The following is an 18,620-nucleotide window of genomic DNA, read 5'->3' as shown; positions in this document are numbered from 1 at the left end:
TGAGTGGTTTGACATGCTCACGCCACTTTGTCTTCTCCTTGTCCTGCAAGGTTCCCAGCATGCTCAGTAATGTGCGATTAAATCGCTCCACTGGATTTCCTCTGGGATGATATGGACTTGTCCTCACTTTACGGATGCCGGCCAAAACACAGAGCTCTTTGATGGTTCGCGACTCAAAATCGCGCTACTGCATACCGTGTAAAGTGGTCGGGGATGACCAGGATATCTTTGGCATTATGACTATCCGGTTCCAAAGACAAAAAGTCCATACAAACCAGTTCCATTGGCCTGCTGGTGTGGATATTGACCAGAGGTGCAGCATTTTTATCTGGCTGACTTTTCCTCTTGACACAGATCTCTCACAGTTCTTGATCTTTGTCTCAATATAAGAAGCCATTTTTGGCCAATAGAACCTTGACCTAACCAGCTCAAGAGTATGTTCAATACCCATATGTCCCATCTGGTTATGGAGACTGGTAAGTACTGATGACCTTAACACGTGTGGCAGAAAAAGTTGGAAAACTGGTCTATTGTCACACTGTCGTCTCCTGTACAATAGGTCATCCTTCAATTCAAGACGACTCCTCTCCCTGAGCATCAGCTGAAACTCTGGTGACTCAATCTTCCAACTGGTAGGTACATGTTCTTGGGACTGAATACATTCTATGATGTTTCTGATAACTGGGTCTGCTCATTGTAGTTTTGCTATCTCATCTTTGCTGTACTTTGGAACTGTAAGAAGACTTGGGAATCCTTCCTCCTCAAACTCAGTAGGGACGGCCTCTGGATGTACATGTAACGATGACTGACTCGATTGTGGGTTTGAATCCATGTGCAGAGTTTTATTAAGCACAACAGCACAAACAGGAAAATGGAGAGCAGATATCGTGGTCAATAAGCAGGCAAAGGGTCGTAAACAATAGCGTTAATCCAGATAGCAAACAAATCCAAATCAGCAATCCAAAAGACAAGGTCAAAGGCAGGCAAAAGACATACACAAGCAAACAATCCGTGACTATGAAAAACGCTTGGTAGAGACAAGGTAAACTGGCAATACTTCGCAACATTATGCACAAACAACCTGGCTTATAACAGGTGTAGACAGGAAGTGATGAGAGAAGAAGCGACAGTGTTCAGTATTCGGGAGACGGTTCTCTCTGGCGGTTGGATGAATGAATAGTGGGTGCAGATGTTACAGAATCCCTCCCTCTATGAACACCTCCAGGTGTTCTCCGAGGCCGTCCCCTTGGTCTGGGTGCAGGATTATTAGGGTTTGCCTGGTGGAACTCCTGGGTCAACGATGGCAGCCACCCATGATCTCTCCTCTGGACCATAGCCTTCCCAGTCCACCAGGTATTGCAACCGGCCCCCACGATGCCTAGAATCCAGAATCTCCTTTACCAAGTAAGCTGGAGCTCTATCAATGTCCAGTGGTGGAGGAGGTTCTCTCTCCTCAGTAGTGGGGCCGGAAGCAAGGTGGAATGGTTTCAACAGAGATACATATTCCGCCCAAGGTAAAAAGTCACTCCAACGTTGTTGTTCCTGACTACAATAAGATCTGAGATAACGTCCCAATTCCTGATTTAATCTCTCAACTTGTCCATTAGCCTGGGGGTGATAGCCAGATGTTAAGCTCACATTAATGTCCAGTTGCTTGCAGAAAGCTTGCCACACACAAGATGTAAATTGTGAACCTCTATCAGAGACTATATCCTCTGGTATTCCATAAACACGGAAAACATGGTGAAACAATGCTTGTGCAGTTTCCATAGCTGTGGGTAGGCCCCTTAGTGGGATAAGACGGCATGACTTAGAGAAACGATCAATAATTACCAGGATTGTGGTGTAGCCATTGGTTTTGGGCAGATCTGTAACGAAGTCCATGGCCAGGTGTGACATGGGGCGTTGAGGAATTGGTAGGGGTTCAAGAAGACCAGCTGGTAGTTCTCGTGGTGTCTTGGACTGAGCACACACACTGCAAGACTTGATATACATAGAAACATCATTAAATAGATTAGGCCACCAAAAGGAGTTACGCACCATTTCTACTGTCCGTTGAATGCCAGGATGCCCGGAGCTCAAAGATGTATGCACCCATTGTATAATTCGTTGGCGGAGAGACCCAGGGACATAATGACGGTTAGGGGGACAATCGGGTGGCGTGGGTTCTGTTGGTCTTTCATGTTGCAGTTCCTCCATTATATCCCAGCGAATGGGTGCCACAGTCACCGAAGGAGGTAGAATAGGACCTTGGCAACAAGAAGTATCATTTGAATCAAATCGTTGTGAAAGAGCATCAGCCTTGCCGTTCTTGCTTCCTGGACGGTAAGTGACTGTGAACTGAAACCTAGTGAAAAATAATGACCAACGGGCTTGTCTAGGGTTGAGACATTTAGCACACTTAATGTACTCCAAATTCTTGTGGTCCGTAATAACCTGGAAAGGATGGTGAGCTCCCTCCAACCAAAGTCTCCACTCTGCCAGTGCTGCTTTAATTGACAACAGTTCCTTATTACCCACATCATAGTTCCTTTCTGCGGTTGTTAGCTTTCTGGAAAAAAAAGCACAGGGAAATACTTTTCCAGGGTTCCCATGTCTCTGCGACAGAACTGCTCCAATGCCGAAGTCAGAGGCATCTACTTCTACAATGAATGGCAAGTCAGGATCCGGATGTTTCAAAATTGGGGCTGTTGTAAAACTGGTTTTCAGAGTCTCAAAGGCTGTCTGGGCAGACTGAGTCCAAGATAATTTCTTTGGTTTGCCCTTAAGCAATGAGGTTAGAGGGGCTGCAATGGAACTGAAGTTGCGGATAAACCTCCTATAAAAGTTAGCAAATCCCAAGAATCTCTGTAGCTCCTTAAGCGTGGTAGGATGTGGCCACTCTGTGACTGCCTCAACCTTTCCAGTGTCCATCTCTACTCCTTTGTGACTTATCTTGTAACCAAGAAAGGTGGTACTAGAGACGTGGAACTCACACTTCTCTGCCTTGACATATAGATTGTTAACCAGTAGTCGGGACAGAACACTTCTTACATGATTGATGTGCTGTTCACGTGTCTTTGAATCAGAATATCATCAATGTAAGCAATAACATAGTGATTCAGAAGGTCACGGAAAATCTAATTAATGAATGATTGAAACACAGATGGGGCATTGGCCAGGCCATACGGCATAACGGAGTATTCATAGTGCCCCCTAGTGGTGAAAGAGGCGGTCTTCCACTCATCACCTTCTCTGATTCTGATTAAATTATAGGCACTGCGCAGATCCAATTTAGTGAAAATAGTGGCTTCACGTAACTGTTCTAATGCTGGAGGAACTAATGGAAGTGGATACCTGTTTTTGATAGTCACTGTGTTGAGACCACGGTAATCTATGCAGGGACGTAGACCTCCATCCTTTTTTCTCCAATGAATTCCCAATCATTGCCGGCCTCCCTCCTTGTTCCCACGTCCCTCGGCCCCGCCCCACTCGCCACAGTGATGTCAAACGTAAAAGTGGACAGTGAAGCTAGCCAACGATAGCTAGTGGCATCTAGTTTAGCAGTGGTAAGTATATACCTCAGCGAATTATTGTCAGTGACAACTTGGAAGTAGTTACCATACAAGTAGTCGTGGAACTTTTCAGTGATAGCCCACTTTAAGGCTAAAAATTCTAACTTATGCACTGGGTATTTTGCCTCACTGTGTGATAATCCTCTACTGCTGTAGGCAATGACACGGCTCTGTCCATCCTGTTCCTGATACAATGCCGCTCCAAGTCCAGTCGTACTGGCATCTGTGTGAAGGGTATATGGTAATTTAGGATTTGCAAATCCTAACACAGGGGACGATGTGAGCTTGTCTATGATGATCTCGAAAGCCTGCTGGCAAGCAGAGGTCCATCTTTCCGCAAAAGGCTCCTTGGGGTGAAAGTATTTGCCAGGTGGTTGGGTTGGCTTGCTTCTCCTTTGAGTTGGTGGATAACCAGCAGTCAGGTTGGTCAAAGGCTTCACAATCTTGGCATAATCTTGTACATATCTCCGATAGTAACCAGGGAAACCCAGGAAGGATTTTAATTCTTTCAGGGTCTGAGGTCTCGGCCAGGTCTTGAGTGCTTTAACCTTTTCTGGATCTGTCTCAACTCCGTTCCTTGATACAATGTGCCCTAAGTAACGTACTGATGTTTGGAAGAAACAGCACTTTTCTGGTGATAGCTTAAGGCCACTATCTTTTAGTCGGTTCAAGACACTGATCAGTCGTTTTTCATGTTCTTCCAAAGACTTTGAGAAATCAATCAAGTCATCAAGGAAAACGAGCACTTCCCTCATATGCATATCACCCATGCACTTCTTCATCAACCGCTGGAATGTGGAGGGTGCATTCGTTATCCCTTGTGGCATGCGGTTCCATTCCCAAAACCCTAGAGGGCAGACAAAGGCAGTTTTTTGTTTGTCGCTTTCCTCCATCTCGATCTGGTAGTATCCAGATTTTAGATCCATTACAGAAAACCATTGAGACCCACTGAGTGCAGAAAACGACTCCTCTAAATTAGGTAGAGCATATGCGTCCCTGATAGTTTGGAGGTTTAGCTTTCTGTAGTCTACACACAGTCTGATATCACCATTCTTCTCTTTGACGACTACAATTGGTGATGAAAAGGGGGACTCAGATTCCCTGATAACTCCAGCATCAAGAAGGGTTTTGAGATGGCGGCGCACTGCTTCAAAATCTTGTGGATGTATTGGGTGAGGTCGCTGTTTGAATGGCGTTTCATCTTTCAGATGAATGTGATGTTTGACTTTTGTTGTGTGACCGAAGTCAAGGTCATGATGAGCGAAAACATCAGAGTAGTTATTTAGCTTCTCGATTATTCTTGTCTTCCACTCCTCAGAAAGTGGTGAATCGCTAAAGTCAAGCTCCAGTTTTTTCTCTTGTCGACTAGAGGTGGCTGCATCTCACTGATTATCAGAAGGAAATGATTCTTTATCTGGGTTAGTAGGTTTTTTTAAAAGGATGAGTATCTTGCAAAATGTCTTGAACTACTGCTAGCTCAGCAATGATATAGTTAGTTGGTAGTGTTATATCATGTTCCGTTTCGTTTCTTCGTATTACAGGTACCTTGTAAGGATGTTGAGTTGGCATGGTGATAAGACAACAGTCTGTGAAGATTCCACCAGGTAAGGATGACATCGATGGAGGCTCCAACAACACCCATGACTCATTGGTAACGGTTCTTGCACCAGCAACTCCTTGTAGTATGACCTTCTCACCAGCAGGGATTGTGGCAGGTGTACTGCCTCTGAGTTTTACTAGTCCAAGTCTACCACCGAAGCGTTGCTGGTGTTCTGAGTACTTGGGCATAACCACAAAATGTGGTAGATCTGAGAGGGTTGACATCACAGTACTCCTCATAGAGAGGGTCCAGAGTGTTCGTCCCAATGAGTACTGGTATACTGCTGTTTGAGCGAGTGTCTGGTACTATCAAAGGTAGAGTTTCTACTTACAAGACGACCACTGGCATGGCAATTGGGCCAGTGAGTGCAATTGAGATGAAATTTCTGCACTTTTCACAGACTGTCCTTTCACCCACCGTCACAGTTTCTCCTTTTAAAAGGAAGTTTGCACTTGGATGAAAGTGGGTACCAGCTCAGGCGACTGATACTTTTCTACCACCAGGGGAAACGTTCGATGAGTTGGTCTGTGTCTCTTCACGATCACACTGGGAGGCTCGCCATCGATAGAGAAGGATCTTCCAAGTAGTTTTCACTCTGTTCATAAGACCTGACCTGTTTATTTCAAACAGGAAATTTAAAATAATGTTCTATATATGTTGTACAACAGTCATACTAAAGCATAACAACCATGTAACATTAAGAATCACATGCTGCATAATACTAAATGATCACATGTTCAGGCCTATTTATCACACTTTAGTTCAACTTCAAATCTCAACTCAATTTCTAGAATATAACATACACAACCTTATACTTAATTAATAACAGCTGATAATAAATCAACAAAAATGGCATACTATTATATCCCTGAATTAGAGAAAAACTGTAAACAATACAGGCTCTACATTGTCAGGGTTTGGGTAGAGGGATGAGGCGAGGACTCAATGATGCAGAGAGAAGGGTTCTTTAATAGTTGTAATAATAAAATAAACCAACAAAAACTACCTCGTAGGGGAAAACAGACTAAACTTGACTGGCAAGGCAAGGCAAGGCAAGACACGACACGATGTACACAGACAAATGTTTGACGACGAACTAGCAACCAGACTGCAAACACAAGGACAATAAATGGGGAGCTAATGAGGAGGATAACGAGGGAACACATGTGGGGAAACTTACATCAATAATCAGGTAACAAGATGGGTGGGGTCAAGACAATTGACGAGAGCACATGGCACATAGGAACTAAGACAAAAGCCATGTGCTCACACAAAACAAAAAAACACAAGCACATGGCCAGCAAACCAATCACTAGCCATGTGCTTAAATAGACACAAACACGCAGCTAATGAGCAAGCTCATAAACCGCGTGTTCACAGGAGACGGCACGCAGCCAGTAAAAACTAAGCCGCGCACTCACATGAAAACAATGACATGAGGAGAGTATCAGGGCTCTGTCACAAAACCATGAATAACACTAGACTGGAGTGACAGAACCCTGACACTACATAGGTTAAGTTGCAACACATAGCTGTAGTTGCAATATTAATACTCTAATTTGAGTACCCTTTTTAAAACAAAATGTTTTATCTACTCAAAGCTGAATTTAAACATTAAAGTTTAAGATTTCCACTCACAACATTAAAATAAAATCATCATAGAAACCATATAGTATTTTTTATAACATTCCCTTCAATAGAAATGCTGTGTAATTCACTCAGCTATTCCTTAAAACAAAACAAATGAACATAAAAACAGTTGTGTTCAGGTAACTTAAATACCAGCTTACTATTTCTGTACTCTTTGTAAGCTTTGTATCACAGTTAGCAAGCAATTTTAACATCATGCAGTTCACTAGCTTACCGAGACAAATACAGGTGGAAAACTTGAGTTTTCCAAACTCTCGGTTGCTCCTCCTTATTCTGTCTTCTGTGTTGATTCGTTAGCTTGCTAATACACTCACTTTTATCACTCTGTTAACTTTATATCTGTAAATTTCCTCTCGTTTCCCGTCGCCATCAATCGTGTTCGTCTTCTCTCTTTCTCTCACATACTAGCGCGCATGGTTGAATCACTGCAATTTGCGTCGTGTCCTGTCAATCATGTTCAGCTAGGGGAGGACCTATCACTCCTGATTGGCTGATTTCTTCCTAAGGGATATTACACTATTTTGGCTCTTTTTTCCTTAAAGGGATATTAAGCTATTTTGGCAGATTTTTTTCTAAAGAGATATTACACTATTTTAATACAGTATTAAAGTAATTTTAACCTTGTATTGCCACTGGGTTACACTATCATGGGTTTGATCCCAGAGAACGGACGTGCACGTAAAATGTATATGCTCAATAAATCTTTATTTAGCATGATTTCTGTGAGGGTTAGGTTTAGGGGTGGGGTTAGGTGTGAACGAATAAGCCACCTAGTAAAATATGTACGAATTACTGTGAGATCAGTGTAAAAAAGTCCACACATTGCATTTAAATAAACATGCTTTTTGATTGGTAATGACGTTATACTGTACGTCATTTCATGAAGACAGACGCAATGCGATACTGTCTTTATTTTTACACCCGCTAGAGGCTGCTTAACTTTAAAACGTAAATATAGGTTGTAATAAGGTGCTTGCACAAACGACCTATATGATCGTTTTTTGTTGGAGGACAGGCTCGTTTTTGTGGCTGCATAGTTCAGATTTAAACTACTTTCAGTTGCATCTGGTTTAGGCAACAGCTTCTGTATGTAGATGTGGCGGGGCGGTGTAATTTTTGAAACACAAGAGCAAGTTTTTATTCCCTAATATAAAAGTCCGACTACGCCACCCTAGGGATTAGCCCCAGGGAAAATACTCAAACAATGAGCACAGCACACAGGTTCGGTTCCCTCATAGAATTAGGCAAGAGACGTGAGTAATACAAAAATACAAATGTTTATTAATAGAAAAATACTTTAAAATGTTGGACACTGAAACCCACTTTAAACTAAACAATGAGAAAAACATACAAAAACTAAATCCCGGCAGGCCTGAGGCTCCCAATGGCAGGAAGCAACGTAGAGTTTGATTTTACAGAGCACACTTCCACACGCACACCCAGTGTCACTTAATCACACAATCACACACTCAGTGTACACTGCACACGATAAAGGACCACCACCAGGAGGAGGAAGAGCAATCCACCCGTGGGACCCCAGCGCCTGCGAAATAAAGAGAAGAAACTATAACAAGGTTCATAAAAGATGACCAGATGGACATCAATAAAGCAAATCCTCACAACAATAAATATAAATGACCAAAATAAAGAAAAGAAAACCATTCAAGCGCAGGAAAGTCAATTAGTTGGTCACCTAAATAATACAAGACAATTTTAGCTCAGTAGAGGTTCACACACACAAAATAGAATGGTACTTATAGATGGTTGATCACATGAACAGAGCAGTTAAATAGCTTGATTAAATATTACACGCAGTTTAAATGGCTTTACAAAAAGAAAAAAAGAAAAGAATGAAAATAAAAATCAAGTTAACCTAACAAACTATACTTCCAAAAAATTAGAAGTTAACAAAATGAACAGAGGTTTCACATCAAACAAAAACACAAAGGGCAGCTAACGTTAGCTCCCCTACAAGTGGAAGGAACCAACTAGCCCCCCACACAAACCAGGGTCAAATATACTGCAATAAGAACCAAACGAGCAGTCTCCGTCTCTCTAGTGATGATCGCGTCAGCGCGGCCGTATTAACCGCAGCACTTTAATAGTGTGGAGACAGTAGCAACAATCACGGCATAGAACGAGAAGGAGAATCCTATAACAAACGGAGATGTTAACAATCGTAATACTATCCCCCTCGCAGTCATAATAACGTATAAACACTTACCATCAGGAGATCACGCTAGATAGCACGCTTAATAGACACGGATTGGTCAGTCATGCCCACCGATTACACCATGGAATACAGGGAATCACGCCTATTTGATATCCGAAAGAATGTTAAACCCACACAGCCGTTTCAGCACCATATCACGAGCCCTTAACAATAACATTACCTGTGAGGTGAACAGTCATCAGACCCACTAAGCAGCACGGAGGGCACCGCACCAAAGCTGCAGTAATTGATAACAAATGATTAAAAAAAAGTTATACATCGGAAACTCCAGAAAGGATCACCCATTAAAACACAGCTCGCTTACCTACAACCACCGTCGACGCTAGCAAAACAAACGGGGAGATCGGACGTGACGCATCCCAGGTAACAGCCAATCAGACTTAAATGCACGGTACTACTTGCTGATAGGATGACACCGCTGTCAATCACCTGACTCGGTTACATAGAGTTCCATTCAGATTCTAGAACTGGACGCTTTGAGTTTAGGCACAGACATCCAGAGATGACAGAGTGTACTGCCATTCAAGGCCACAGCCAAGTCTGTGCCAACTAAAAGTCAAGAACTCTCAACTGAACTATACCACAGGAAGTACAATTCCCAGACTCTTAAGAAATTGAGTATTAATAGTGCTAGTACTATTACTGTCATTAGTATTGGTATTAGTATTGTGATAGAGTTGGTATTAAAGTGAAATTCATAAGTACATTTAGATTCATTTTAGTGATGTTTTTACCCAGTTAAATAGGACATATGTACATCTTTATATGCAATCACAAAATTTACTATTGTCTTTGAAATGTTTAAAGTGTACTGCAGAATGTATTGCCAAGCATTTATAGCAACTAAAATGTAATGTAACTTCTGTTGAATCTTTTATGTCATGTATTTAAATGTGTAATTACACATTTGTAATGATGACATAGCGATTAATACATTTATTTAATTTACATAATTGGAAGGATAGTGCAGAGTCATAGAGGTACGTGAATCACAGCAGTTTATTAAACACTGAAAAAAACTGAGTAATACAGATTCAATTAATATTTAATGAAAAAGGCAAACTTGAGTTAAAAAAAAAAATTATTTTTATTTATTTATTGTTTTTCATATCGTGACGCACATCTGTCCTGTGACCACTGTTCTTACGTTGCTGCTGCTCATAATGTACATATAACCCTACATTGCATTCCTATTTATTTTCTGTACATACAGAAAATAATATGATTAATACTGTATATAGCAGCTCTTACTGTATATAGCTTAACTTACTCTGCACTTATATGTATATAAAACACTATATTCTTGCACTTCTGGTTAGATGCTAACTGCATTTAATTAGCTCTGTACTTGTACTCTGCATAATGACAATAAAATTTAATCTAATCTAACAGAATATTGAAAAAAGACTGTCAAGTAAGCTTTATTTATATAGCGCTAAAAACAAAAAATATTGTCAAAGAAACTGAACAACATTAATTAGGAAAACAGTGTGTCAATAATGCAAAATGACAGTTAAAGGCAGTTCATCGTTGAATTCAGTGATGTCATCATTCAGCTCAGTTCAGTTTAAATAATATCTGTGCAATAATTTGCAATCAAGTAAGCGATATCGCTGTAAATGAAGTGTCCCCAACTAAGCAAGCCAGAGGCAACAGCAGCAAGGAACCAAAACTCCATCGGTGACAGAATGGAGAAAAAAACTTTGGGAGAAACCAGGCTCAGTTGGGGGAATGCAGAAGAATCATCTGTTTCCTGTGGTCTTGTCCTGGTGGTCATCTGAGACAAGGTCTTTACAGGGGATCTGTATCTGGGGCTCTAGTTGTCCTGGTCTCCGCTGTCTTTCAGGGCAGTAGAGGTCCTTTCTAGGTGCTGATCCACCATCTGGTCTGGATATGTACTGGATCAGGGTGACTGCAGTGACTATCTGATCTGGATACAGACTGGATCTGGTGGCTACGGTGACCTCGGAATAAGAGAGAAACAGACTAATATTAGCATTGATGGCATTCTTGTAATGATGTAGCAAGTACATTGTGTGTTATGGGAAGTGTTCCCAGTTCCGGTTTACCTAATTAATGCAGCCTAAAAATCCTTTAACAGATTTGGATATTAGAAGCGTATTAGTGTGTTATGTTTGAGCCAGGTTAAAGAGATGGGTCTTTAATCTAGATTTAAACTGCAAGAGTGTGTCTGCCTCACGAACAATGTTAGGTAGGTTATTCCAGAGTTTGGGAGCTAAATATGAAAAGGATCTGCCACCCGCAGTTGATTTTGATATTCTAGGTATTATCAAATTGCCAGAGTTTTGAGAACGCAGCGGACATGAAGGATTATAATGTAACAAGAGCTTGTTTAAATACTGAGGTGCTAAACCATTCAGGGCTTTATAAGTAGTAAGCAAGATTTTAAACTCTATACGATGTTTGATAGGTAGCCAGTGCAGTGTTGACAGAACCAGGCTAATATGGTCATACTTTCAGAGTAAAGAGACTCCAGAGGGTTAAACCATGCTAATGCACTTCCATTAATGCCAACAAAGTTTTTTTAGTCTATGCAAAAGAATGTTGTGGTCAATAGTATCAAACTCAGCACTAAGATCCAATAGCACTTAATAGAGAGATATTGTCACGATCAGATGATAAGAGCAGGTCATTTGTAACTCTAAGAAAAGCAGTCTCAGTACTAAGATCTAAATCCTGACAGGAAACCCTCACAGATATCATTATTCTCTAAGAAGGAATATAATTGTGAGGATAACTTTTCTAGTATCTTTGACAGAAAAGGAAAACTATATGGTGAGGATTTTGTTCTATTTATCAGTCGTTTATTTATCTATTTTTGATTTAGAGATGTGGGTGTTGCACTAAAAAATGGATGCAGCCATGGACCAGGGATTAAGTAGACTACTGTTAATGAGAATAAAGTCCTCCATATGTCAGAGAGAAGTCAGTCATTTTCACATTTTGATAAAAATTCATGAAAGTTTATTTAAAACTATGACAAAAACACATACATAATGAGTTAACCGTTATGATCTATGACATGCATTTAGAAAATAGATGGGGAAGTCCCATGAACTTTTGGAACATTTAAAGTCTTAGTCACCATCCATTTATATCATATGGAATAGAGCAGCTTGGATATTCTGTCAAATAACTGTGTTCCAGGGGGAAAAATTGAACAAATGAGTTGAGTAAAGGATAACAAAAAAATTTTTTGATGTTCGATACCCTAGTGGAAAAGAAATATTCTAAAAAGTATTTGAAATTAATTTATTTTATGCTAAGCATACTACAAAAACTGTATATTAAAGGTACAATTTGTAAGATATTCGCAGTAAAATATCCAAAAACCACTAGGCTAATGTTATATATTTTGTCCAGCTGATTACTAACAATATCTCTAATGTTTTCAACTACTTGTAAATTATGAGAAAATTCCCATTCTAAACAGTGACACGGGGCAGTACAGTTGCCTGTCAATAACGTTAGTTACCCTTTGTTACTGCCTTTACTGACGTAGAAATCACATGACAACAGTGTCGTGGAAAAAAATGCTAAAGTAGTATCTAGTGTCCAGCAAACCACTAGCTTGCTAGCAGTTCCTTAATTACTTCTTCTTGCACGTTTTATGGTGGATTGTGTTACTTATTTATGGAACATAATGTGTTTACCGTCTGTCGCTGATTCTGTCGACAAGGACACGTAAGCGTACGGGCCAACCAAATGACCCAAGAAGAGTTTGAGACAAGAGGAGAGAAAGAGCGAGGATCAATATCCTCACTTTGATTGCATTTTCTAGTTGGAGAGAGCTTCGCGACAAACTTCATCTAGAAAGAGATGCCGATCTCCCTTGTGTTTTACTCGACAGGTGAGTTGTTTTGATTCGTATCTTTACAAAAAACATATGCTATTATAATGATCAACAAGATAAGTATTATGGGGCATACACGCCAAACGCGGGGCATCGTGTTGTTGCATTGACTTTGTATGTAATCTACTCGTGCAAATCGTTGAACTCGCGTTAAATCCATGATTTATCTTTCCGTCTGATTGATGGCCGTCAGCGGTTGGGTAGAAGATTACAAATCCCATCATTCCACGCACCTTCTTAGCGCCATCAAACCACGCGTTTATTGTTTTGGTAGTGCGCCCTCTCGTGGCAGGTCCTACAACCTGTACCTTTAACATGTCTATGTACTAAATTAAAATACCCCATAATTGTAATTATTTCATACTTTATTCAAAATGCTTTCAGAGTGATAAATAATAATGATTTGTTACATTTATATAGCACTTTCCTAGGCAATCAATGCACTTTATTTTGTAAGTCGTAAGTCATGCATGCAATTAGGGGGAAGTATACATTAAATGCCACAAGACTCATGACTTTACAGAGTGGTCTATCTTCCAACTGAACAACTGAGTTGTTTCTTTTTTTTTAAAGCGTGCCATTAATGTATGGTAAACAACACGTTTAGAAGTGAACTATTTGTAAAAAAAAAAAAAAAAAACCAGACTGAACTGTCACACCAGGGAAACGTTCAATAACCATTGTAAAACAGATATTCTCTTTAATAGGGCAGCCAAATCCCTGTACATGTTGTTAAAACATCTAGAGCTACTTTGTCAGCTGTTAAAAAGTGTCCTTACATTCTCACTTGCTGTGACCATGATCTTCTCACCATTTTTTTTTTTTTTTTTTTTTTTTCTTAAGAGGTTCTTCCATCTGAGAAATCTCACCATCTGTGTGGGCACATGTGTTAAACCATTGAAAAACCTAGGCAGAGTCCGAATAAATGACTCAAATGGAAAAGTTGATGTTGTCCACAATGGTCCCTCTTGTTGTTGTAATGTAGTTGTCACAATTGGTCAAGGAGACAAACAGGAAGATTCAAACAAGCATGTGAGTTTATTTAGGGTGACCATATGAGCCATTTTCCCAGGACGCGTCCTTGCCAGGATTGCTATATTGCCTAAAACATCCAAAGTAGTTTGACCAATAACATGCAGGTACACTACATAATCAAACAATAATGGGGTGTGAGAAGGTGAGATCTACAGAGAAGGATCAAAGCAATGCAAATACACGTACATGTTAGGTGTTTGTTCTCTCATTCAACTTGAAGTGTAGCTGCGCACCGATCATTGTATGACACCAAAGTACCAAGAGAGTCATTTTAACGCATAAGGAGCCATCTGCTCTGCTCTCTATAGCTTTTATGAATGTCATGCAATGATCGATCTGCACAACACAAACAGCCAAAATCTGGATATTTTAGGCAATATAAAAATCATGGCAAGGATGTGTCCTTGGAAAATGGCTCATATGGTCACCCTAAGTTTATTAAGGCAGCTGACGAGAAGCTTCAAACTTCAAAGAATCAAAACTGAAGTGATCAATGGAAGCAGAGAAAACAGTCATATCTGAGCTGAAACTTCTAGTCCTTCTATACACAGCAGAGGCTTCCAGGATCAACAGGCTGACAGGTAGGCAAGAGATCTGTTTGAGAAGCTTGTAACCTTGAAACCAGCGGACAAGTGATTGTGGTGAGTGTGTATTTGAATGGTGTGGTAAGTGGATGCTGGTGTCCGTGATTAGTAATCAGATGATTGTGAACGGATGTAGGAGGCTGGTTTGGCTTGTGAGGCAGGCGATTCTGTGACATTACCCTGTCCCCCACGGGCATCTCCTGATGCCTGAGACTGACTGTTAGGAAGAATCTCTCCTCATGACGGTACCCCTCCCAGTCTACGAGTAACTGAAGCCGACTGCCTCACCGCCGGGAGTCGAGGAACTTTTTGACTCTATAGACTGTTTTGTTGGAAACAACTTCAGGTGAAGAAGGGGGTACCTAATGCTCTGTGGAGGGAGGGAGAAAAGGATCATTGAATGGTTTTAGCAAGGAAATGTGGAAGATGGGTTAGATCCGGTACTGGTCAGGCAGGTGTAACTAGTAGGTGACTTTGTTGATGCATCGTGCTATGGTAAAAGTACCTATTTACCGGGGACTCGGCTTCCTGCAGGGCAGCTGGAGGCGAATCTCCCAGGTGGACAACCAGACTCGGTCCCTGGGTTCATAGATGGGATTTGTGGCACAACAAGCAGTGAAACAGTGGTGGCTGGTATCCAAGCACTCATTAAAACAGAGTGAATCCGGTGGTTTTCTGGTGCAGGGAATTCTGGAAGTACTCTGCCCAGGGAAGAAACTGGCTCCAGCTCTCCTGATGTTCATGACAGCAGGGCCAGAGATACCATCCGATTTCTTGTATTTTACATTCGGTCTGGCCATTGGTCTGCATGGGGTATCCAGAAGATAAACTGACTGATACTCCCAGGGGGCAGAAAAACCTTCGCCAGACCCTGGATATGTGTTCTTGAAGTCCGAAGTTCCTGAACATGTGTTGGAAGAGGGCTTTGGCTGTTTCCAGGGTGGTAGGTAATCTGTGCAAATAAGTTAGTGGGATTAATATGCAGGATTTGGAAAACCAGTCAACAACTATTAGGATAGTCATGAATCTGTTCAAAGGAGGGAGGTCAGTGGCAAAGTCCATACCCAGGTGGGACCAGGGCCGGCGAAGGATGGGTAATGGGACCAGTTTACCCTCAGGCAGACATTGTGGCGTGGTGGAGATGGCACAGACCGAACATTCCTTGACGTATTGGGTGACATCTTGGACCATGTTTGGCCACCAGTATCGGTTCTGGAGGAGCGAGAGGGTTCGGTGGCTGTCTAGGTGCCCGGATCCCGGAGAGGTGTGGACGGAGTCCAGAAGGGCCAGATGTAGGGTGGATGGGATGTAACTTTTCCCTTCTGGACTTTCCGGTGGAGCAGTTTCCGTGAGAGTGGCAGCATGGATTTGGTCGTAGAGTGCCCACTTGATGGGAGACATAGAGTCGTTAATGGAGTTATAGTGGCCAAAACTCTAAGGCATTACAGCAGGCTTCTTATTGTCCAGGCCTCCAAGGATATCTTTAATTACTGTCTAGCAAGCAAGCAATTCTTCACTCTGAATGGCATATAACCCTCTTGGTGACTTAATCCTATTTTTTCAATTGTATGCTTACATATGGTGGCTTGTCACATTATACCAGAGGGCCATGTCTAACTATCAGTGGTCTGGCAGTGAGAGAGTGTGTTTCTATGTATGGTAATGTGTTGTTAAAGGAAGGCTTATTAATCGTCACTGGCTAGCTTGTCCTATTTATATGAGCTTGAATAATACTTCAAATTGTGCAGTGTGTTGAGAAATTGTCAACGGTTGGTAAACCTTGATCTCTGGGTTTTGCACTTTGTGGTGAAGTCTGTGTGTTTTGCGTCTGCACTGATTAGTTTGTGGGCGTCTCCGTTAATTGTCATCAGCAGCAGCTGTCACTCATTACTCATTCCCTATATATTGGTTTGTCTCACGTCTTGTGTTTGTGAGAACGTTGTTTAATGTCGCTTCCCCTGTTTGTTGGCTTTAGTGTTGTTTGCGTTTGGATGTCCGTGTTTTCCCCGGCACCTCATCCACTCTCCGCACTTTCACTCAGCCACAAAGACTTACCCTCGGCTCTATTCCCCGCAGTTCCTGTGCCATCCTCTCCTGCTGCCTTCTCACCGTCATCATCCGGATTCCTCACCACCTCACCACCATCTTGGAGTGTTGTCTTCCCAACATCGTCTTCGTACTCCTGTTTGTTTATTTACTTTTATTAAATTGTCTAAACTCGCTATTGTTTCCAGTCCTTCATTCACCCCACCGTCACAGAAATCTGCTATTTATTCCAACTGTAGCAACTGGAATTACAATTTGTGCCATATCAGTGGGCAAAATATTAAAGAAGACAACTACCAACCACCAGTAGCACTGTAGTAACCCTAACCATCCCTACCTTCACATATAGACATGACAAAACCACTCAGAATACCACAGAATCTGCATAGAAACACCCTGACAACCACCTAACTGTATAGCAACATGCTAAAAACACCCAGAATAACATTACAATGTTTTCAAAATGCTGTAATTTTATTGCACTTGTAGATTTCACACAGATGTAGTGAACAATGAAAATAAAGCAGACAGCTAAATAGAAAAGAAATCACAAGATCTTGAAACTTTTCACTATTGTTTTATGTTTTATTGTATTATTGGGTTTTTCTCTACTTCCTGTTGGCCTTCTGTAGCAAATTGTAGCTCCGTGTAGCTGTTTTTATTTTATTTTTTTCTCTAGAATCTTTATCTTACTATCACTCTCTGTTTTTTAAAGTGGTAAAATATAACTTAATTCACACCATATTTCTGATATTATCGATCAATCTTATCAGATTAACTTTGATCGTTCACTTTTATTTTATTTCCGTGAGTGCAGTACACCTGCAAAGCGTTAGCACTCGTTAGCTTGTCATTAGCGTTTTCATTCGAACCTATCGCTGTTTTCTTTTCTCCTCTCGCTCCAGTTTTTCACAAGTTCATCAAACAACCGCAGTAAGAATTTTCATCAAGCACGGTGAGTAATGGCTTCTCCTATCATTGTTTCTTGCACCTCTTGCCACATGTACAGTTTATCTATCTCTGTCGCTGATGAGGGATTCACATGTGATAAATGCAGGGAAATAGTTAGGCTGACAGAGAAGATTTCAGAATTAGAGACACGCATCCAAACTTTAATTGAGGACAGTAAGAATGTTAGGGCTCTAGATATGGCTTTGGATGCGTCTAGCTCAGGGACTCCTGTACATTGTTCGGTTCCGGAGACAGAGCCCTTGCAGCAGGGCAACTGGGTGACGGTGAGGCAGCGTAGTCGTGGGTCAAAACACCGCTCTTCTGTTCCGATCAAAACATTAAACAGGTTCTCCCCACTCAGTGATGCACCCACTGAGAAACCTGATGAAAGTGCTCTAGTTATTGGTGATTCTATTGTACGGAACGTGAATATAGAGACACCAGCCACCATAGTCAAATGTTTACCGGGAGCCAGAGCGCCTGACATCTTGGCAAATTTAAAAGTGCTGGCTAATGCTAAACGTAAATACAGTAAGATTGTTATTCATGCCGGCGCTAATGATGTTCGACTTCGCCAGTCGGAGATCACTAAAAATAACATTAAAGAGGTGTGTGAACTTGCAAGCACGATGTCAGACACTGTAATATGCTCTGGTCCCCTCCCTGCTTACCGTGGTGATGAGATGCATAGCAGATTGTCATCACTCAATGGCTGGATGTCTAAGTGGTGCCCACAGAATAACATAGGTTTCATAGACAATTGGACGAGCTTTTGGGGCAGACCTGACCTGTTTAAAAGAGATGGTCTTCATCCCTCCTGGGGTGGCGCCACTCTTCTCTCTAGAAATTTGGCAAATAGTCTTCGTGTTTATACTTGACTAACTGGGGCCCAGGTCAGGAAGCAGACAGACTGGCTAAACCGACCGTCTGCTAGCTACCTCCCGTCACAGAGGTCAGTTAATTCTCAGCACATAGAGACTCTTTCACCTAGATATCACACTATAGAGACTGTGTGTGTTCCCCGAACTAGAAAATACAAAAAACGTCCAAACCAAGTTAAGATTAACAATTTAATTGAGGTTCAACAAATAAA

The 18,620-nt window shown here is 41.4% G+C and overlaps 1 protein-coding gene across 1 annotated transcript; it reads left to right on the top strand.

Annotated features, from left to right (window-relative positions):
• Positions 1–17,543: 17,543 nt before the first annotated feature.
• Positions 17,544–18,387, top strand: LOC132129473 (uncharacterized; the record flags this gene model as incomplete). The annotated part of the gene is made up of 1 exon (XM_059541094.1): positions 17,544–18,387. A coding segment is annotated over exon 1 (810 nt), but the record flags the coding sequence as incomplete, so codon positions are not given.
• Positions 18,388–18,620: the final 233 nt, after the last annotated feature.

Source organism: Carassius carassius, chromosome 4 (assembly GCF_963082965.1).
Source record: "Carassius carassius chromosome 4, fCarCar2.1, whole genome shotgun sequence".
Classification (NCBI taxonomy): domain Eukaryota; kingdom Metazoa; phylum Chordata; class Actinopteri; order Cypriniformes; family Cyprinidae; genus Carassius; species Carassius carassius.
Note: the sequence above shows the minus strand (reverse complement) of the source record. Positions and strands in the feature narration are given on the sequence as shown.